The sequence below is a fragment of the Sander lucioperca genome, chromosome 1 (genome assembly GCF_008315115.2).
Source record: "Sander lucioperca isolate FBNREF2018 chromosome 1, SLUC_FBN_1.2, whole genome shotgun sequence".
NCBI classification, from domain to species: Eukaryota; Metazoa; Chordata; class Actinopteri; order Perciformes; family Percidae; genus Sander; species Sander lucioperca.
In genome coordinates this window covers 12,192,975-12,216,530 of record NC_050173.1, presented here as the reverse complement: position 1 = coordinate 12,216,530, position 23,556 = coordinate 12,192,975, and the positions used below count along the sequence as shown (strand labels likewise).

The following is a 23,556-nucleotide window of genomic DNA, read 5'->3' as shown; positions in this document are numbered from 1 at the left end:
CACTAATGACCCATACAGGTTATGGGAGTGGTAAAATAAAAATGTAATGTGTGCTGCTTTGTGTCATTGATAACCACTCTAACCTGAGTTTAGAGCAATTTAATCATGAAAATGCATTGGACCTCAGATTTCTGTTTGTTTCTGTTCTGTTATATGCCTATATTGTGGATTATACTGGAAGTGTATATGACAGAGAGCTCCATATGCCAAGCTTCTCTTTATTATTTGATTATTTAAAACGGTGTTCAAATAATGATGCTCCATGCTGTATGAATACACCTGTGACTGGTTGTTTTCTACTGTTTAAATTGAGATTATTGTCTACCTGTAGAGTCGCAGTCTTATGCTCATTTTCACCATTCCACCCAAAATGTAATTGAAAATATGTGGTGTGGACTGGAGCCCCTTTATAATTTGCCGTCAACTTTCTTTTTCCAAAGGTTTTGGGACTAAAAAAAAAGCGCGATCCGGATGTGATATGACCCGGAAATTAGATGGCACAATACCTGCTGACGTGACGCCCGTAAACCCTCTAATTTGCCAATTCAGTCGGGAGTGCGCGTCCCGTTCCCATCCTCAGTTTCAGCACCAGCACTGTCCGTGTCCACACAGCCACAGGCTGCAGAGCGGCAACAGCTCCTGGATCCACTGTGCACGCTTCTCCATCGCACGGAAAGTTGGAGGACTATTTGTCAGATATCGCATGTGTGCTCACATGTCACTTGCCAGGTGATGTGGATCGCTGTCGAACCACCACTCTATGAAAAAGAAGAAGAAAAACAAATAGCTGCGCGTGTTATGAGATCTCTTTAAAAAACAGAGATTATTGAGGACTTTTTTTTTTTTTGGCTCGTATCGTTGATGAAATTATTCCAGCCTGGATGAAGAGACGGGTTTATTTTAATGTCAGTATTGGATGAGACCGCAGCCCCGAATCCTGTGCTATACGAGAAATATGGTAAGAAGCAAAGACACAAAAACACTGCATCAATTTCACAGAATTTTTCTTAATTCCATAATGTTGCTTTTTGTAGCCTGTAGTGGTTGTTTTACAAGTGTGCAAAGCCCAGAGACAGAGAGAAAGACGAACAATAGCCTACAATCTTTGACTCGTTCAGCACACATTTGTCACATATTAAACATCCTGGGTGCTGTAGGGTGAGATTGGTGACATACGGTTTGTTTTACGCACCCCGGGGCACCTGTTTTATCCTCAGAAATTAACAATTAAATCAACATGTACAGTGAGGAATGAGATCAGTCAGAAAGAGGCATATGATAAGTTGATGAATTAACGTCCATGTGCTATAGCCTATACATGCGTACATACGTAAAAAAAAAAAATCGACAGATGTGGACTTCTCTTCTAGCCCACCATAAGTGTGTTTTCAGGGCATGGTAGCCTACTGACCGTGCGTTCATGTCTGTGATGGCAGGTGGTGTCTCACGGAATACAGCTGTTTTGTTTGAAATGGAGAACTGCTCACAGAGGATAAATTGCGTACAAACTTGTGCAGCTTTCAGCTGAGGGAGTTATCCAGCAGCCCCTCCTCGAATAAACATGAGTCCACGGCGAGACGTGGGGCCGCTCCGCTGCGTGGGACTTACCGCGCTTCTCCTGTGCACAGGTAAGACCCCAGAGAAACCTCAGCTAATGCCAATGAACACTTGTGTCCATACGGAATTATGCAGACGAAAGGTTATGGTCACATAATAGGAGACACTATAAATGCATCAACCTTAGAGTGATTTTATTCAGTGTGGAACTTTTTTTTATCAAATGCTAATTATTATCATTCAGCCAAGAGGACACATATGATTTATGAGACATATAATTAGCTGTAAGCTGCTGTGGCAGAATACAAAATGACTTTAATATTAACATGAATGAACTGTGACAGTTGCCTAGGGAGTGTGTGGGTTTGGGTGTTGTGTAGCAGCACTTACATGGGATGCAGTATATGAGCATGGCACTGCAGAGCCCCAGGAATAACAACAGGCTGCAGACACAACCCAGAAAAAGAGAAGTGCACCTTTTCACTAAGTTTGAGCAGTTGTGCACTTGGAAAAAAACGTGTGTATGGAAAATATCTATCTATCTGTGTGTGTTTTTTAGCGTGTGCACCTGCATGTGGTTACGTTTTGGGGTGTATATATTTGCCTGTGAGAGTGTGAATGTGCGGGTGTTATGTGTTTTTGCAAGATGTGTGGGCTTGTGCAGACCTGTGATTACAAAAAAAAATGCATATGTAGGAAAAATCATGTGTTTTCATCCTCGCTGTTTTCCTGCCAATCAAAGGCAATGAAAAGTAGCCTTTCTCACTTGGCTATGACTAACTGAAGACAGATATCTTTGTCATTGTTAGATGACGGAGAAATACTTAGTCTAGTATGTATATTTATGGGACATTTCTTATGTTATTTGTGTAGTTTTGCCCATCCTTCTATTTGGTTATGGTCACATTTCATTTAAAAATGTCACTGCTGTGATCTGGGCAGGCTCGCTAAACTTGGGTCCATTAGCAATGAGAGCAGCCAGATTATTTGACAGACTGAAAACAAACAGCCAGTTCAGCCGTATTATCTGAGGCACTTATTTGCAGAAGTGGTACAGTTACTTTATATTAATCAACCTCATGGTGACGACAGGACACACAAGGAATTCACTGAACACGGCCAAGAAATATAATCCTGCTCACAACCCCCCCATGAAGAGCGAATGTTTTTACACTTCTGTTTTTGTATGGATTAAACCACGAAGATACATCATCTTAATTAGTGAGCTCTAAATGTGCTGGTGGGCACATTTTTTTAACCTTTGGACGGAGACATGCTAGTAGTTTGCTCCTGTTTCCAGTCTTTGAGCTAATACGGTAAGCTCCTGTCTGTAGCTTCGTATCTGACGGACAGACTTGGGGGTTGTCAGTATTCTCATCTAACACGTGTATTTACCAAAATGTCTAACCATTAGTACATGAAATGGAGTGAATGAACTCGTTATAACCCACTTCTGCTAATGTGGAAGTGAAAACAGTGGTTCATATTAAAATGATTATCCAAACTCTCCGCTGTAAACATCGCTCAGATTTACCAGAGCAGGGTTGTGCATGCAACACAGTTATATTATAATATTTAAAGATGTAATTTTGGGTGAATCTGGTTAAATGCTGGATTTGTTTTAACCAACCTGTTGGTAGAAATTATTTCTAGTGAATTTCGGCAATCAAGTTGATAAGTAAATTCTATTATAACCATGTAAAGGTGGTGTGGAAAATTAGTTTATCAGACTATACTTATGTATTGGGGGAGGAAAAAAATCAGTTGAGTGGCTCTTTTTACCAGGTTAAATTGCCAATTCGCAAATATACAGGTTGGCCAAAGACTGATCCATATCTCGTTGGTTCTTGTCAGCCACTTAATCTTTGCAGGTGAAAGTGGAAGTAGGGGAAAAAAAATGGATTCCATCCTGTCAGTCAACCCCCTAGTGTGCAGAGTCTCAGAGGATATTATAACTCTCCAGCCATCTGATTGCTTTCACCGAGAGGTTTCAGGTTGTCTCTTTGAGACACACACACTGACAGGCACACACTGCAGAGTATACCTACACACACTCATACTGGCAAACTGGCCATCATTTGGAAACTTTCCATATAGCCTGGCATGCTTTAGGATGTAATGCAGTTTTTTAAACATGACAGATTGAAGGATTGTCATCTCTTAGTCAGATAGAAAAGTTTCATGGGTGAAAAATTTCCTAGTTACCACTTCACAGTGAGGCAAACTTATAAAAGTTTGTTATCAACAACTTTATTTCGTTAATAATAATGCACCAACCAAAGGGATTTTTTGCTTATATTTGGTAAGAATGTGGCAACCCAAAATTGTTATTTAATTATTATAACGGAAGTATATACCTAAGTGAAGTATAAAAAAAGATATATCCCTCTCTCTATATCTATAATTGTCTATAATTTTCATCAGCTGTTCACAAAAGTATTTGAAGGCCTGGGATAAATGGCACTGTGCTTAACAAGAGTGGGAGGATTCCCACTTGGAGCTCGCCTGCTCTTTTCTATGTGTGTGGGCCCCGGTCAGAGTGGATTGTGATGGAAAGTTGAAAAGTTACAAAACCAAAAAACACATTTAGCCTTAATTTAATAATAGCTCTCATGGTTTCTCTCTCTCTCTCTCTCTCTCTCTCTCTCTCTCTCTCTCTCTCTCTCTTGCGCACACGCACATGCACACACGCACACACACACACACACACACACACACACACACACACACACACACACACACACACACTTAACCAAAATCACAGTAGCCAAAGGCATTTGACAACTGGTAATTTCATATCTCCACTGTGTTTAGCCATCTTCATTTTGTTATAACCTAAACACCAGAGTTTAATTACTTAGAGTGCTAAAGATAGTACAGGATGCTAATAAAACCACTGTTTATTAAAGTGCCCATATTATGAAAAAATCACTTTTTCTGGGATTTGGGGTGTTATGTTGTGTCTCTGGTGCTTCCACACACATACAAACTTTGAAAAAAATCCATCCATGCTGTTTAGAGTGAGATACAGTTTCTGAATGTGTCCTGCCTTCAGTCTCTGGGTGAGCTGTTCAAAATCGGCACGAAACGAGCAGGCTAACCGCAACCATTAGCTCGTAACGCTAGCATGCTACCTCGTTGTCAATAGCAAAGCACTGCTACAACACACACAAGTTCACCATAATCTACAAAAGAACTACTTACATGTGCGCCCTCATTTAGAAGTCTCCCAGCTAATCCTGCCTTGTAACTGACCGAAGTTGTAGAAACAGCCTTTATTTTACTGTCTATGGAGCTAGCTAGCTGACATGATCTACATCTGAGCTACTGGGCATGTGCGGGTGCAATCAAAGATAGTACAGAAGAAGAAGAAGAAAAGAGGTCTCACTCTGTAGCTAAAACAGAGACCAGCTGAAAAGAGGATCTGCAGCAGTGAGAGAGAGCACTGCAGTACAACACAAATATGGTGTTTTTTGAAAATTAAACCATGTGAACCTATTCTGGAACAACCTTAAAATACAATTATGAACCTGAAAATGAGCATAATATGGCTGCTTTAAACCCTATTGCCAGACAATTTTTTTTTTTTTTTTTTTTTTACGTCCAATTTTAAAAAATGTCACATGCTGCTTTCAAAAGTATCTGTGCTTGGCAAATATGATGTGGTTAAGGTCAGGGAAAGATAGTGGTTAGGGGATGAATACAAAAACATTTACTGCATGTCTGTGAAGGGAGGTAAACTCTGGTCACCTGAGTGAAAGTCAAACACACTACACGCTAATCTAGCACTTCGACCTCCAAACCCTCACTTCCTGCCTCTCTACATAAAGGGCACATTACTTCCTGCATCAGAACTGAATGTTGGCACATCCTGAGGTCCAATATGAACTACGATACTGGGCTTGGTTTTTAATGTATAATAACAGTACAGTGTTGCTCCAGTTTCTTCTTGAATATTTTAACATAAAATATGAAGAAAAACAGAGATCACAAAGAATGCAGTGTTTTGCTAATGTGAACAGCAAATTGAATCATTTGTCATTTGGCTTCAGGTTTGTATCCCTTTCGTCAGGTGAAACCTCCCCAGAAAAACGCTCCCATAAGTCATTTGTTCAAGCAGCAATTACGACTCATATTTACCGTTACAGTGGCAGAGCCCTCTAGTGGCCTACCTTTAATATAGGGGAGCAAAATAGGCAGTAAGGTGACTAAGTATAAGAGCAACAAATTACGTGTAAGGAGGGTGGTGGATGGGTCAAACAAACACAGGTCTTTCACCCAAGAGACCGGGGCTCGTGTCCTGTTTTAAAAATAGAGAAAGTTTTTTGTTAATTTTACGAAACAAACTGAACTACCAGTGGTGGTTCAAGGTTGGTCAGTGCCCCCGTAATATTAAGCCTCGACCCCCCTGTGGCCCCCCTAACTGTGTCAAACATTTTCATACATTTTCAATCTCATTTCAAAAATGATGCTTTAATTGCAGTTATACAAAATGATGTGATTATGTAAAGTGCCTATGCCTAGTTGGTTGTGCTTAATATATTTGCTACCCCTAAAATCGCATGTGGCCCCTCCATTTGAAATTGTCTAAAACCGCCACTGGGAACTACGTCACATTCTGATTTATGTGCATAACCGGAAGTTAAGACCAGTTAGAAATTAACCCAACCCAAGTTTTTTTTAAACTTTACTAAATAGTTTTTATGCCTAAATGTAACCAAACTGCGACCGTTACACAATGTAAACGACATGTTTAAAAGTGTGACCATTACATTTAAGTATTAGAACAGAAAACGCTCCTGTGGGTACTATTTTCTGCCACTGCTAGGGGCGCTAATTTATGAAATACTTCTATGGCTCGTATTAGAGCGAATGAAAAAATGACATATTGTTGTATGGTTTGTAGGACTTGTAGGGTGAAGCCTGAATGCCATACACATGTAATATACACAGTGGACAGTTAATATCTGCTGGGTGATTAATGAATAAAGAGTTAATGAGCCCCATTAGCAAGTTTCATGTGATCAGCCCTGCATACTGTAGCACAGTAAGCTTTGATGCTATTTCCACAATCTTCCATCAGGCCTTTTAGTTAATTCAGCTTTATTATCAGCTATCATGATTGTGCTGTTGGAGGTTGTTGAGTGTGGTTGGTTCATCAAAGTTCAGGGATGTTTTTAGTCCTGGTTTGTCCCTGGCACCAACCAATCAAATAAATGAATTGTCCCTGTTACCGTTCCAGTTTGTTATTTTGATAAATATTCTTTCACTTGAAGGTAATGCTTCTGAAATGCTTGCACCAACTTTAAAAGGCTTTTGTTTCCACGTGCTTCAGTTTGAATGATTTCCTTAAAACGTTTCCATCATTTTTTTAAATCACCATCAATCAACTGATACTTAAGTAAACTCATGCTTCAAACAGGGAACGGGTCAAATCTGTTTTTCAAAAGAACAGATTACCAAAATTTAGGGGGGATTTACTAGTGCTGCTACATCTGTACACTTTTAAAAGACTGCAGTGGATTTCACACAACTGAGGTCATTCTGTGGACAGTTTCCACAGCAAGTGTTTAACAGTCTACTGACGAAACAGGCAGAAAACTTGAGACTTAAAACAGATTATCTCATGCCAATGTTAGGAGAGAGGAAGAGCCCGGAGTAACCCTGCAAACACAAAGGCTGTGAAATCCAAACTGGCGTTTTCCACCAGGAGAGCAAAGTCTCCTGGGATATTACTTGTTGGCTTTGAGCATTTCCTGGTTTCACTCTGGGAGGTTGGCAGGACTGGGTGCTTCTGGGTAGCAATAGGCTGATAATAAGCTGATTTTGTAGAAAACTCTTATGAAAAATGTGTCCCCCCTCTCTTTTTTTTCCACTCTTGTTTTCTCCTTAAATGGTCCAAAAGGCTATGAGCTGTAATGTTCATTACCATAAAACAAGCACTAGGATACTTGTCACTGGAGGCCTCAACCGGGAAGCTAAAATTGAGTCGGCCTCTTAAACATCATGGGTCTTTCCAACAGCAGAACAAAGCGTTTAACTTTCCAGAGGCAAAGTCAAAGTTTATTACACTGAAAAGAACACACATTTTGTCCGTAAAGCAAAAGCCCTCTCGACAAACAAAAATGTAATAACAATTTTGTCAAATCCAGTGCAGAAATGTACTATCACTGAGTTAATGCGGTATTATAAAGTGATAGATGCTCTTTAGGCTCCAGTGAGCAGAAGAGGGAAACTCTGCACCAGGGAGCCATATGTCATATTATATGGGTCATAACACACAGACACAAGTCATAAAGTGAAAGGTCAGGTAAAGAACAGTGTTAAGTAAAATGTGTAGTACAAACCCAAAAACTTGTGTATGCTTTAAAAAGCTACCATGTACTGTGTCTGCAGTAAAGTTAATAGAATACAATTTAAAAACCAAAACAATAAGGTAAAAGAGGCTAAAAAGCTTTGTGGGAACCGAGTGGTACTGATATGGATGATTGGTTTTTCACTGCAAGCGATACATTTCGCATGACACAGTCTTTTGGTATGTCAAACCAGCCACTGAACTACAATTTGGGAAATAGCTAATTTTATTGAGGAAGACGATACAAAAATTTACCAAGAGGACAGAAAATCCTAATATGTAAAAGAAAATCAGTAGCTATTATGATGACAGATTATGAATACCATTTTCCGGCACCAGCTGTGATACAGATAACTGCTATATTTTTAGGACTATGATTTTTTTTTTTTTTCAAGGTCCACAAGACTAGACTAATAGAAGTTAGTGAGTGTTGCTGAATAGATACAACAGGATGCAGCAGATGGACCTCATGGTAAGAGATGATTGGTTACAGTCATGAGAGCTCAGCAGCAGTCAATTATCCTTGGAGGTTAGTAAAACTTGAGTTTCCATGCATTTGTCTAGCAGGAATAATTGTCTTCACTTCAGTTTTGCTTCAGGAATTATGTTCACTGGTAACGTTTTTTCCCAGTATAGGAAGTCTACATTTTTGTTCCGCATACAAGTCATAGGGTCGGGGGGTGTACAAAATGCAGGACTGTGACATAACCAGAGACCAGGGTTCACATCCTGAGTCCTGTGTGTGGTTAGGTTTAGGCAACAAAAGCCCTTTGGTTAAGGTGAGGGGGAAATCGTGGTTTCGGTTTAATGTTAAAGTAGATACCTGCTGTGTGATACTTCGATATTTAAAGCACCACGGTTTTTCTGCGTGCCTAAACATAACCAAAAAAAAACATTGGCAGATGTGTTCATTAACAACATTTGCACGTTCTGTTGATATAAAAATAAACGAGACAGCATTATATAACATTTCTGTTATTAGTATAAATGTAATGTAACAGAGTTAAGTTGACATGCTTTCTCCCCTGACAGTAGGATGATCATGTTAAAAACCTAACCATGGCAAACATGGAAATACAGTATTGCATTTGGAGAAAAAACTCACTATTTGATGTAATATAAAGACTATTTGTTGAGTTGTCTATTGCATCATCCTTAAATCTTAAGTGAAATATTAATCAGGAAACAAGTTAAATTCTAACACAGGCATACAGTATATGAGTCATGCCTGGATAGTCTATATCTTTGATGTTCCACTTCCGGGATTGCTCCGGTGCCGCAGGAAATTCTGCCGTATGCATGTATTTTCTGTTTCCTTCTGCTTTCTATGTGTTGGAATTTTAAATTTGGTGGGTTTATGAGGACTATTGTTGACTGCTCCTCAGATCTCTGCAGGGGAAATTAAGACAGCTAGCTAGACTATCTGTCCAATCTGAGTTTTCTCTCACATGACTATTTTGCAGCGGCTCTGTGCAGAGCTAAGCATCGCCCATGACAATTCTGATTGGTTTAAGGAAATGCCATTAAACCAGAGCACGTTTTCCTCCCATCCCCGAATGCTATGTGGAGTAGCCAGACCCTCCTTCAGCGCACTTTGGAGCAGGGTCTGGCAAAGCGAGACTATGCCTGGATAACCCAGAGAAGCTGCCCTTCTTAGTGGTGCTGACACTAACGGCCTTTTTGACACAGAACATTTTTTAATTGATTTTGTGCATTTGAGGCAAATTTTGCCCCCTGCTGATACCCCCTTTTCATCCACCTGGCAGACCTTGTGTTTTTTGGAGAAACGCTCTGAGCATCCAAAGTTCAAATACAAGCAGGAACACACCTCATACATCCAAGGCTTTTTCCATCCAATCAAATTTAATACAAACAGAAGTGGGTCTTTGTTGCATTATGTCTGTGGTAAAGACAAAAAATGGCTGTTTCATCAGCAGAGAATGGCATAAACAGTGTCAGGCTTAGAGAGTAACTGAAATGGATGCTAAGGGTTTTTCCCCCTTATTTAGCTAATGGCATTAGCTGATGTCATTAGCTGTGCATGTTAAGTGATTGACAGGAAATTACTTTGATGTTGCAGAGTGATTGTACTGTACAAGGACAGTCCGGCACTTCTCTCTGTGCAGGGAATTCAAATTACAGGCATACTGGTGCACTTTGTTTTCTCCAAGTGTGTCCAGTGTGGTCGCTCCCTTAGTTGTGTTTTCTAATAAATAATATTGTGGCAATTATTGATGACGACTGAAAAAGGCCAGGCAGGTGTGGGGCTGCTCAACTCAAATGAAAATACCGAGGCATACATTGAGTTAAACCTGAGAATTCAGAAAAACTTGGGCTTTAGACAGCATGACAAATGAGAGGATTTTGCTCCCTAAGTATTCCTTCAGTCATAGGACATGGTCATTTGCTTTCCCAGAAATCCATAGGATGTAATCCACTGGGAGGGAAGAATGCGAAAAGTGTCTTTCTTTTCCCTCAGGTTTTGCTTTACTAATAGGATCAAAGGCAGAAAGGATGAAAAGAAGAATAATCGATATATGACAGCATTAAGATGAAACATCGCCCTTTCCTTCTTCACTCAGTGTGTTCGGAGAATTGGGAATACAGCGTGCCAAACCATGGCTGGCGCGTAAAGATCCGTGCTGATGCACCCCGACACACATAATCACACACAAACGCACGTGCGCAGCATCACTAAAGCTTTTGTGACACATTGTAGCTGCGCACTGTAAACACACACAGAGGCACACACAGACTCATCTGCTTGGGCAAACAACTTCACAGCCATCCAACTGGGAAAGGATCGCACTCTGCGGGGGGTCTGGAGACAATTAGCATAACTAACAGAACACTCAGCGCACTCCCAGCAAATCAGAGGGAAATGAAAAAGGACCTACGAAATCAAAGAAAGAGTGTTAACAGCATTTTTTTGTCATTTCCTGTGTGAAAGATTGACAGGGAGAGATCACTTATTTATCTCGCTTCACCAGCTTTGGTCCCACAAGACAGTAGAGGTACAGTACGTGCTCTTTTTTTCTTACAAGTCTGTCGCTTGGGCTTCAACCCCCTGCTGAGATGGCCTCGCACCTCATCACTCTACGGAAGAGTGGTGCGGAAGTTTTGCAATAAGTTGTTAGTGAAAGCCAATTACATTTTTGTATTTCTGAAGAGAGTTTTGTCATTTTGTGTCACTTTTGTGTATGAATGCCGCAGGTACTGAGGTAGAGATGATGACAGTGGGTATGGGAGAGTTTTCTGGCATTGGCGTTATCTGCCCAGGTCAGAGCAGGAAGCTATTGCCCTAGTGTTTTTGTTTTTTTTCCAAACATGATTGATAACAGTTAAAGCGGTCCCGATGGGCGACACTTTCGTGAAATCTGTTTCTGTAGGTCTTCACGGCCACAGTTTGCAACTTTTCTCAGTCTGTTTGTCAGTCTTGCTCTATCTAGCTGTCTCGTTATTGCTTGGTTCATCTGAGTGTCTGATTCCGGTAAAGAGCTGTTCCTCATTGATTGATTTACCACCCGGTTTATCAGATGTTAAGAAATGAGAAAATAACCACTCAAAGAGTTCAGCCTATAGCACAACAACAGCAAAAGAAAAAAACTACACACACACACACACACACACACACACACACACACACACACACACACACACACACACACACACACACACACACAGGTGAATTTTAATTTCAAACTTGATAGACATTTCTGAATTGAAACCTGATGGGAAACTATTCCACACCTTTAGGAATGTGGTTCCCAAACCAAGACTCAATTCCCTTACCAATTTTCAGCAACACTGCCTCAAGAGAGGTAAACATTGCTGAGCGCTCCAGCCAATAAAAAAAAATGTATTAGCAATAGAACTTCTTCCAAACCTATATCCGTATAAGTGTTAATTTTTTCATGCAGTAAGCCAAGTGAGGCACACTTCAACCGTAGTGATAAATAGATTAGAATAGCCTCGGCACCTTTCAAATGTAATAATTGTGTTATATTTGCTTCAGATTATCAGAAATGTGCAGTTGTGCATGTAACTTCTGATAGGCAATGCCAACTAAACACTGACGGTTTGTATGCTATATGTTAATGTGCCGACAATGCACAGTACACAGTTGCTTCAAGACATTTTACCTATATATAGGCTAACTTTAGGAACAAGCTATAGGGTCAGGCACAGTTTCTTTTGTGGATTGATTTTCAGTGGCTGTATGTATGGTTTACCTGTTTGAGTAATACACTGGGCAGGAGAATTAGACCCAGATATTGATCCATCTGTGGGCTACAGGCCAGAGTTGAGCTCAAAATTGCGAGCAGCCTTAACAAACTGTTATTGGTCAATTTCTAGTTATAGGGCCAGTTGGTAGGCCTTATCAGGTCAGAAAATTGTAATCTGTGCAGCAGAGGAACAGATGTTACCACAGAATGAGAAAAACCTGTTTTTGAGCATCAACAGTTGGATTTGTGTATGTGCGTGTATTGACGTACAAAGTGTCAGCTTCTCGGTTTGGTCGTAGCCTGCCAAAATGAACAAATCTGTGATCAGATTCACAATAATCAGAAATGTGGATCCTCACATATGGTCTTCCTTTATTGTAATCCTCTCGTTTCCCTCTCTCATCCTACTCATCTTTCCCCTGCTTCTTCCCTCTCTCCCTTCCTATCATCCTCCCCCTCACCTTAACATCTTCATCATCTTTCTTCTCCTCCTTTCATCTCCACCTTTCTCCTTCCCTCTAAATTGACATTTTTTTCTCATATGTTACAGTTTCTTCCATCAAAGAGCAAAGCTAAATATTCAAAAAAAAAAAAACATCATTCGCAAATTGAAGAGAAAAATTAACGGCAATTGCCTGCAGTTTTTCTTCAAAACGGAATAATAACTTTGAATACTTGAATATTAAAAGCCATGATGCTCTGTTTAACCACTGCTGGTGTATCTTGTATTTGTTGTGTATTACATGAATTTACTGAGTTCAAGTAATTTGTCAATAAACATAATATCACATGTAAAATGCTACAAATGCAACACAGAAATGTATCTATCGCCTTGTAACTCTTAAAATCTGTCAGTTGAAATGACCTATAAACGTCGACCTGTGCCTGTGCCTCCAGTGACCTGTAGAGTTTTATACTCTCTCACTCATCATCGTTATGATTGTCTCAGCTATGCTTGATGCCCCATTTCATTACCCCACAGTTCACTTGCCGTTTTCTGGCTGAATCTGCCGACCCGTATGTCACGCTTTATTTCTGTAATCCATTGAAAGATCTTTTATCCACATTTCCGCTTTCTCTATTGTATCCACTGCTCTGTCTCTGTGCATTCATTACTTTTACTCTCCCGCCACCCGTGGCCTTTACTTCTCCTTAGAATTTAATTACCACGGGTAACTGGACCAACCAACATACATTCTCACCAGAATCAATCTAGAAGAGAAATGGTCAATCCACTGCCTGCTCGGCCTGGTTGCTCTGACTCCACCAACAGACACAGTGAAGAGGGCCGAGCTTGCCGTGCTGAGCTCTGATTTTCCAATTCCCTTACCTTATGTGCCTCCAGTGAAGGGCTACTGGGTTATATGTAAATAGAACAAAATCTCCCTTTTTTTATTCATCTGAACACTGCTCCAACATTTGTCGACACAGTAGATTTGAAGGCTTTGGGAAACTGTTTGATCAGATTACCCTTAATATATCACTTATAGGCCATAATGTGTATTTTGAGTGCTTTAATCTGCTTTAGCATGTGCCTGCACCCAAGGCAATAACAGTGATTTTACGATGTCTCTTATTTAGTCATCCTGTGCCTGTTTCCCACATAAACAGTATAGTGTGCTGTTCTGGGCATGCCCAGGGCCAGATCTGGGCCCAGTGCATCAGTAATAGAGGATAAATCAGTTCTTAAAAGGTCCATATAGGGGGGAGCCGAAAACTATCCAAAGCCAAAGGATTTAAACAGACATGAAATCCCTTTTGTTTCGCTGTGGGCATGAAGCTGAGTGAGTGAGCCTTTTGTGGGCTCTTGGTACCAGTCTGGGGCCTCTTGAGTGCCAGCATTTTCCAGCAGGTAATTGGGCCTCTCTGTGCAAGTGTGTGTGTGTGTGTGTGTGTGTGTGTGTGTGTGTGTGTGTATGTGTGTGTGTGTGTGCGTGTGTGTGTGCGTGTTTGTGTGCGTGTGTGTGCTCTCCATGAATACAGTGAGGATACAGTAGGCGTTGAGGGACACATGCCATTTTTATTTAAAGTTAACTGATGAGGTAGACAACTGGACTGACATGGTCAACTCATGTCTTGACACTCCCAGCCTGAGGTGTGATTTCTATCAGCACATTCATTTTCGTCTCATTCTTCTGGTTTGGTCCCCATGTGGGATCGCTTTATGGTTCTCTGGAGATTCAGTGACTGTTGTGGATTTTTTGCTTTAAATAATGTCATATAAAAATAGGCTGGGGATATATCATCATCTTTATATAACCTCTGTGGAGCTTCCCCCATGTTTTATAGAAGAGAATACACAAATATGCTGAGCGCCAATTCACTTGACAACTTGCCATTTTCCTAATTGCTCAGGTCATGAGATTTTTTTAGACCAAAACTAATGTAGTCTTAGGAGCCAGAAAATGTTGAGAAATCCAGCAATATATTGAAGTGCAGTAAACAAGAACCGACAGTACAGTATGCAACATGTTTGTCCTTGTATTGCATTACAATCTTTGTTCTACATCTCGCATGCAGGGTGCAGGATCAGATAGCTTTTCTCCATGCAGTGACTGTCTGTCTTACACAGTTATCTGCAACAGCAGATGTGCTTTTATTTAAACAACAGTCTGTTAGAGAAGACAGGAATCTCTGACTCAATGTCAGATACACACAGCATAGGGCACACTACAGAGGTTGTTAAAAGTGGCAGGATTGTTAAAGGCACATCAAGTAGGGCTGCAGTGATTATTTTCATAAATGATTTTTTTTAATTCATCGATTAATTTAGCCTTTAAGATGTCAGAAAATGCTTATCACAAGCTCCCAGAGCCAAAGGTAATGCTTCCAATTGCTCGTTTAGTCCAACCAACAGATCAATACCCTTAAAAGCTTTCAATTTACAATGAATTAAAACAAAAAAAGCAGCAAAATGTAAAAATTTGATCATCAAATGTTTGGCGTGTGAATTGTTTTCAGGCTATAGGAGCATGTAAAATCTGTCTGTCCATCAGTTGGTCTGTCGGTCAGATTGCCATGAAATGTTGGTTAGACATTCATGGCCCCTAAAGGACAAAACGTACTGACGCTGGAGATCCAGTGACCTTTCCCCTTGCATCAGGTCAAAATATGTACACAAAATGGATTATCACAAAACTTTGTACAGACATTCATGGTTCCCAGATAATGTACAGTAATGACTTTACTGACCCCCTTAAGCGTTATTGTGAATCCTATTTCTTGGGAAGGACCACTCTGCCTAGCATTCAAGCGCTAGGACTGGCCAGGTGTCCATGCTTGTGCAAGGTACAGGAATCAACCAATGGGCTATCAGACCATAACCACTCGAGATCAATGCCTAACCTCAACCAATCAGGCTGCTATGCAAGAAGGGTCTTGCCATGAAATGTAGTGGGATTAATAATAACGCTCAAAGCCTTACAGAGCCGATAGTGTGGTGGTAGACTCGTAGTCAACATTTATTGATTTATTAAAGCTCTTAAATAAAGGTATTTTTTTTAAAAGCACTGTATATATTAATGTCCATCTTCGTCCGCTTATCCGGTAACGGGTCGCGGGGGTAGCAGCTCCAGCAGGGGACCCCAAACTTCCCTTTCCCGAGCCACATTAACCAACTCCGACTGGGGGATCCCGAGGCGTTCCCAGGCCAGGTTGGAGATATAATCCCTCCACCTAGTCCTGGGTCTTCCCCGAGGCCTCCTCCCAGCTGGACGTGCCTGGAACACCTCCCTAGGGAGGCGCCCAGGGGGCATCCTTACCAGATGCCCGAACCACCTCAACTGGCTCCTTTCGACGCGAAGGAGCAGCGGCTCTACTCCGAGCTCCTCACGGATGACTGAGCTTCTCACCCTATCTCTAAGGGAGACGCCAGCCACCCTCCTGAGGAAACCCATTTCGGCCGCTTGTACCCTGGATCTCGTTCTTTCGGTCATGACCCAGCTTTCATGACCATAGGTGAGGGTAGGAACGAAAACTGACCGGTAGATCGAGAGCTTTGCCTTCTGGCTCAGCTCTCTTTTCGTCACAACGGTGCGATAAATTGAATGTAATACCGCACCCGCTGCGCCGATTCTCCGACCAATCTCCTGCTCCATTGTCCCCTCACTCGCAAACAAGACCCCAAGGTACTTGAACTCCTTCACTTGGGGTAAGGACTCATTCCCTACCTGGAGAAAGCACTCCATCGGTTTCCTGCTGAGAACCATGGCCTCCGATTTAGAGGTGCTGATCCTCATCCCAGCCGCTTCACACTCGGCTGCGAACCGATCCAGTGAGTGCTGAAGGTCACAGGCCGATGATGCCATCAGGACCACATCATCCGCAAAAAGCAGCGATGAGATCCCCAGCTTACCGAACTGCAACCCCTCTCCACCCCGACTACGCCTCGATATCCTGTCCATAAATACTACAAACAGGATTGGTGACAAAGCGCAGCCCTGGCGGAGGCCAACCCTCACCTGAAACGAGTCCGACTTACTGCCGAGAACCCGGACACAGCTCTCGCTTTGGTCGTACAGAGATTGGATGGCCCTGAGAAGGGACCCCCTCACCCCATACTCCCGCAGCACCTCCCACAGTATCTCCCGGGGGACCCGGTCATACGCCTTCTCCAGATCCACAAAACACATGTAGACCGGTTGGGCATACTCCCAGGCTCCCTCCAGGATCCTTGCAAGAGTAAAGACCTGGTCCGTTGTTCCACGACCAGGACGGAATCCGCATTGTTCCTCTTCAACCTGAGGTTCGACTATCGACCGAACCCTCCTTTCCAGCACCTTGGAGTAGACTTTACCGGGGAGGCTGAGAAGTGTGATACCCCTGTAATTGGCACACACCCTCTGGTCCCCCTTTTTGAAAAGGGGAACCACCACCCCGGTCTGCCACTCCTTAGGCACCGTCCCCGACTTCCACGCAATGTTGAAGAGGCGTGTCAACCAAGACAACCCCTCCACACCCAGAGCTTTAAGCATTTCTGGACGGATCTCATCAATCCCTGGGGCTTTGCCACTGTGGAGTTGTTTAACTACCTCAGCAACTTCCACCAGGGAAATTGACGACAATCCCCCATCATCCTCCAGCTCTGCCTCTACCATAGAGGGCGTATTAGTCGGATTTAGGAGTTCCTCAAAGTGCTCCTTCCACCGCCCTATTACCTCCTCAGTTGAGGTCAACAGTGTTCCATCCTTACTGTACACAGCTTGGATGTTTCCCCGCTTCCCCCTCCTGAGGTGGCGAACGGTTTTCCAGAAGCACCTTGGTGCCGACCGAAAGTCCTTCTCCATGTCTTCTCCGAACTTTTCCCACACCCGCTGCTTTGCCTCTTTCACGGCAGAGGCTGCAGCCCTTCGGGCCCTTCGGTACCTTGCAACTGCCTCCGGAGTCCCCTGGGATAACATATCCCAGAAAGACTCCTTCTTCAGTCGGACGGCTTCCCTGACCACCGGTGTCCACCACGGTGTTCGTGGGTTGCCGCCCCTTGAGGCACCTAAGACCCTAAGACCACAGCTCCCCGCCGCAGCTTCAGCAATGGAAACTTTGAACATTGTCCACTCGGGTTCAATGCCCCCAGCCTCCACAGGGATGCACGAAAAGCTCCGCCGGAGGTGTGAGTTGAAAGTCTGTTGGACAGGGGCCTCCTCCAGACGTTCCCAGTTCACCCGCACTACCCGTTTGGGTTTACCAGGTCTGTCCAGAGTCTTCCCCCACCCTCTGACCCAACTCACCACCAGATGGTGATCAGTTGACAGCTCTGCCCCTCTCTTCACCCGAGTGTCCAAAACATACGGCCTCAGATCAGATGAAACGATTATAAAATCGATCATTGACCTTTGGCCTAGGGTGCTCTGGTACCAAGTACACTTATGAGCATCCCTATGTTCGAACATGGTGTTCGTTATAGACAATCCATGACTAGCACAGAAGTCCAACAACAAACAACCACTCTGGTTTAGATCAGGGAGGCCGTTCCTCCCAATCACGCCTCTCCATGTGTCTCCATCATTGCCCACGTGCGCGTTGAAGTCCCCCAGCAGAACTATGGAGTCCCCCACTGGAGCCCCATGCAGGACTCCATTCAAGGTCTCCAAGAAGGCCGAATACTCCGAGCTCTTGTTTGGTGCATACGCACAAACAATAGTCAGAGTTTTCCCCCCCCACAACCCGCAGGCGTAGGGAGGCGACCCTCTCGTCCACCGGGGTAAACTCCAACGTAGCGGCGCTCAGCCGGGGGCTTGTGAGTATCCCCACACCCGCCCGGCGCCTCACACCCTGGGCAACTCCGGAGAAGAAAAGAGTCCAACCCCTATCCAGGAGTATGGTTCCAGAACCGAGACTGTGCGTAGAGGTAAGCCCCACCAGATCCAACTGGTAGCGCTCCACCTCCCGCACAAGTTCCGGTTCCTTCCCCCACAGAGAGGTGACGTTCCACGTCCCCAGAGCCAGCGTCTGCTGCCCGGGTCTGGTCCGTCGAGGCCCCTGACCTTCACTGCCACCCATGTGGCAGCGCACCCGACCCCAGCGGTTCCTCCCACAGGTGGTGGGCCCATGGGTTGGAGAGAGAGGTGCCACGTAGCTTTTTCGGGCTGTGCCCGACCGGGCTCCGTGGCAAACCCGGCCACCAGGCGCTCGCTGACGGGCCCTCCATCTGGGCCTGGCTCCAGACGGGGGCCCCGGGCTTCCTCCGGGCAGGGTCACATCATCTCTACCTCGTTTTTTCATAGGGTTTTTGAACCATTCTTTGTCTGGCCCCTCACCTGAGACCACTTTGCCTTGGGAGACCCTACCAGGAGCACAAAGCTCCAGGCAACACAGCCCTCAGGTTCATAGGGACACACAAACCTCTCCACCACGATAAGGTGATGGTTCCCATATTAATGTGTGCATTGCAAATACAATATCCTGGAGTACAGTGAGAAAGCAAACATTTGCAAATCCTTTTAAGCCAAAATCTATATTGAGAAAATGACAGAACACCTTTAATCATACTGAGGAAACCTGCTGTTCAACAACTGTAGCATGGTACCTTGAAGCTCTTGCATCAAACACTTGTCTGTAGTATATTTATTTGTACACTCATCTTCAAAACATCTTTTCTTTGTTCAATTTGCCTATAATGCATATGAGAGAACGCACTGCAAATATATATCTTGCCATTCTAAGTTTTGGATTTCCTCACAAGCCAGGATATACCTCCAATCTGTAAAGCTAATTACTACCACATCTATCCCAATGTCATACAGGGCAGAGGTTCTTTCATATGTAGATTTGATTAAATTATGCCATGGTGAGCTCATTAGAGTGGATTTACATTTAGAGATGTTTTTTGTGCTCCGTCCCCCCTGAACCCTCTCAACGCCAGCACTGCAATCATGGGATTCTGATGACCTGACATTTCCTGGCCGGCTTTTCCACCGCCGCAGCGCTGCACGCTTACAAAGTCGTCTGTGCTCATCAAAGCTAGGAAACGGCGCCATGCTGCTTTCAAATTCATGGTTCACTTTGCTATATTAAACACTCTCATGGTTTTGTAAAGGGCCGAGCATGTTAATTAATTGGGTCAGAAAGCAGATCAAAGGCCTCTGGTAGACAGTCAGTATTTTGGACCGTATCGGCTGTAAAAGTGTCAGGACACCAAATTTGTGTCAGTCAGTCAGGAATGGGACACTTTCACTCATCCTGTCTGCCATCAGGCTTTGATTTAATAACTCTGTAATTGTTCATTTTCAACATTAACCAGAAATCTCTCCTTTCCCATAGAAAGATTGCACCACAATTTGTATTTGTTTATGTTGTTGTTTTGCTTAAGGGTTTATGGATACATCTGCAGGATGACTGTTTTAGGTTAGCTTGTTTCAAGAAAGCAGTGGATCTAATCGTGAGGGGGAAAAAAATAGAGAGGTAGCCATCAATCACAAACCCCCGTTTTTGCCTGCTGTCAAATTACCTCTGCACCATCACACCACCCCCGACTGCAATTTGATAGGAAAAGAACACTTTATCTTTCCAGCTGTCAGACGAATGATCAGCCTGTTGATTATGACGTTAGCGTAGTGGTTTGCCGATTAAGATTCTCTGTTCAACATTTAGGGATGAATAATCCGCTGCCAAACACTGCAGTGCATACAGCATGCAATACATGCAGGCAAAAGGTATGTGTATGGATATTAACATCATAAATTTCCCCGGTATTTCCATTTGCTCGCACGTTTTCTTTCATAATGATTTTATTTTTTTTGCTGATGTGATATTACACAGGAGAATAAAAGCAGTAGAATAAAAGGCAGGATTGAGGGCTTATCTGGCTCTGCAGGTGTGGTATTACAGGCTTCTCAATAGGAATCAGACTTGTGGTGTAGTATAAGTATAAGCTCCTGCACTGCGCAGAGCATTCTGTACAGTATATAATCCCAGTGCACCTTCCCATAACTGGGAGCTGGGACAAAGTGAAGGGCACACGGTCTGTTGGCTGCATGACACTGACAAGCGGCCACTGAGATGGTGGGGGGGGGGGGTGTTACGAGTACTTGTCGTGCTTTGTGTGGTTGTTATGCTGCGGACGCTCAGCACTGCCAGGGTGAAATCTTCTTCAAGCCAACATAACACATACAAAAGAGAAATGATGGGCTGATAATGTAGTTAGAGAAGAAAAGGCCAAAGAAGACTCATTTCACTGTACTGACAAAAGGGTTTATTGTGGCCAAAACTATTATCCGAGTAAATATAGCATTATCTTCAAACAAGCTCATTATATTAGTGATGTAATACAGTTAGATGGATCATCCTTCAAAGCAGTGCAGGAAGGAAAAATAAATCTATTTTCATTTTGTTTACTCATCTATTTTTGTGCTGCACAACGTTTGGCTCAGCTAATCAAAAATCAGTCCCAAACTTGTGTTATGTACTCATCTATTTTCATTCCACATTGTGGTGAAATGAGACAGTGGATCTGGACCACTGAATATTCAGTGAGTCTTTGTAGACTAATTATAATGTGTGTCTTCATAAACTTGGGGACTGCATGCGGTGACTGAATAAGGGAGAACAGAAAATAAATTGATTTCTTGCTTTGATGCAGCTGTGTGTGTGTGCATGAGTGTCTGATGAGGGGCCCGGGTGAAATAAGAAATCTTAGTCTTTATTTCTTTTGTATGTTAATTTAGGCCAGCTACAGTGCATCATTGCATTGTGCCGAATCCCTGCCTCAGCACAAGGATCGCAGGGAATCTATTCTGAGCCGTGATGAAATTAATGGAACATTTTATTGGTGCAGGTCGTGTTTGTGGTTTTGCAGCATTGTAATGAAGAAGAATGTTGAGAAATGTTGAGGAGGTGGAACATTAAAATGCCCCCGGCAGGTTCTGCTCGCTATTGAATGGGAAATAAGTCCATCATGGAAAGCTCGCTCAACACAAATGATTAATGTAAGTTTGAAAACATGTTCGCTGGTTTAGTATGTGCAACATGTGCGAACAAACACACAAACATTAGGACATCTGCATACAAAATACACTCATATGAACAAATGTCTTCAGTCTTATATAGTTATTCAAGCATTCAGTGACCTGGCCCCTGTTTATGCACACAAATATATACATGAAGGCCAGTCACAATAATATGTGTCAAGACAGCCTACTTGCATGGAAAACAGGGTTTCTGCATAAATTGCTCTCATATCATGATTTTGTATGTTAACTACTCTTGTGTCAGTGTTTTCTTCCAATCACAGGCAAAACATTTAAATTGAACTTTGTTTTTCTGCCCCCCTTTGAGACAACAAGACGGCCTAATGGATAAAGAAACTGCTCGCGCGTCCATCAATGTCAGCGATCATACATTTAAAACTTTAAATAAAACCCCAAACTTTGAAACTGCTGCATTTAGCAATTTCACAGCAGTGAATAACTGGCACATTCATTTTGAGACAGTGTAATTAATGCAAACAAATGAGACGATTAGATTTCGTTATTGGCTTCTATTTTGCATTTTAAGATATGCATGAGTGAGTCTGGTTAAGTTTTGTGTAACCTAGTAGCAGATCGTGGAACAAATGAAACTTGCCTACTCAAAGATAAATCTCATCACACAATGACCATCATTACATTCATGTTTAGAGTGTTTTTTTCCTGAACCACGCCCTTCAGCCTGTCATAATTATGCAGGGTTGCTTCCTAGCTAACAAGGGCAAAGTAAAATGATTAACTATAATTGGATCATATGTAAGATGAAAAAAACACCTGATTAAAAGAGGATCCTGCAAAGCCACATGCCTCTCAAGGCCAATACGAAAATAACAATGAACGTGCCAGTATCGTGTGTGGCTTCTCTACAGCAAAAGAGAGCTAGAAACCAGCTGTACAGCCAACTGCATTCAAACACCTAGTTCTTAGTGAGCCCTGAAGTCATTTTAGTCTCACAGTGCCTGCACAAAGTAGCCACACTGTCTCCAGGAGTACTGTGTGATGAGGCTTCTGGGTTACAGGATCCCTTACACAGCTGCTCTGTCGATTGTGACATGGCCTAGGATGTGTTGTTTCAACTTGTAAAGCAGGGAAGAGCCAGTCCACATTCTGCATTGCATCTAGTCTTTATTTAGCCTCCCATCCTTCCACTGGGGATATACACACACACACACACACACACACACACACACACATACACACACAGCTCACTCTACCTTTTGTTGTCTCAAACACAGATTGTATGGAAATGTTATATATGTCATATATTGTTATTGCAGCTGTAATGATGACGACGTCTTAACTGGAAAATCTGAAATGGTCTAAAAAGACAGAAAAAAGTATGTTGAGGACACAGAATTTGAGACAAAAATGGAATACAGTGAATCATTTCAACGTGATAATAGGAAAATTAAGCTATATTGTCATTATTTAATTCCAGTGCCAACTCAGAACGCACTGTGCTTTCCATGGTATTGTTTTGTTTCTCCCTTAGAGGCATTTCTGGTATCCTTGCAGTCCCTCCAGGATTTCGCGATGCCGCGATCGTGCCAATTCACGCGAATTCAACCAATCACCGCAAATTTGGTGCGACTCGCAATTTTGACCAATCACCGCAACTTTTCCGCAAATTTGACCAATAACCTGAAGTTTCCCCCGACTTCAACCAATCCCAGCAGTCCCACGTGCACTCTGAGAGCCAATGACCAAGCGGGAGTGAGAACGGGTTGATCATTTCCTTGTTTCTGATATGAAGACGAGATTTGTGTGTGACTCGAACATCTCACATTTACCAACAAAACGTACAGCAAAAGACATTTCCGACTGTCCTGCCAACCTGTATACATTTTAACATCAACGTAGACTGTAACGATTTAAAAGTTGCTGCCGCTTCAAGCCTGGCTGTCGGCTCTCTGCAGCAGGTGGGGCTGCTGTTCGTTCCCTCCGCGACTGACGCTTA

The 23,556-nt window shown here is 42.9% G+C and overlaps 1 protein-coding gene across 2 annotated transcripts in view; it reads left to right on the top strand.

Annotated features, from left to right (window-relative positions):
* The first annotated feature begins 538 nt into the window (after positions 1-538).
* Positions 539-23,556, top strand: part of si:dkey-112m2.1 (transmembrane protein 132C) — a 175,839-nt gene continuing 152,821 nt past the window's right edge. For both annotated transcript variants that reach the window (XM_031278033.2, XM_031278032.2), the window contains exons 1-2: positions 539-958; positions 1,437-1,628. In XM_031278033.2, the coding sequence (XP_031133893.1) occupies positions 1,562-1,628 (67 nt within the window). In that variant the 5' untranslated portion in view covers positions 539-958; positions 1,437-1,561. The remainder of the gene's footprint in view (positions 959-1,436; positions 1,629-23,556) is intronic.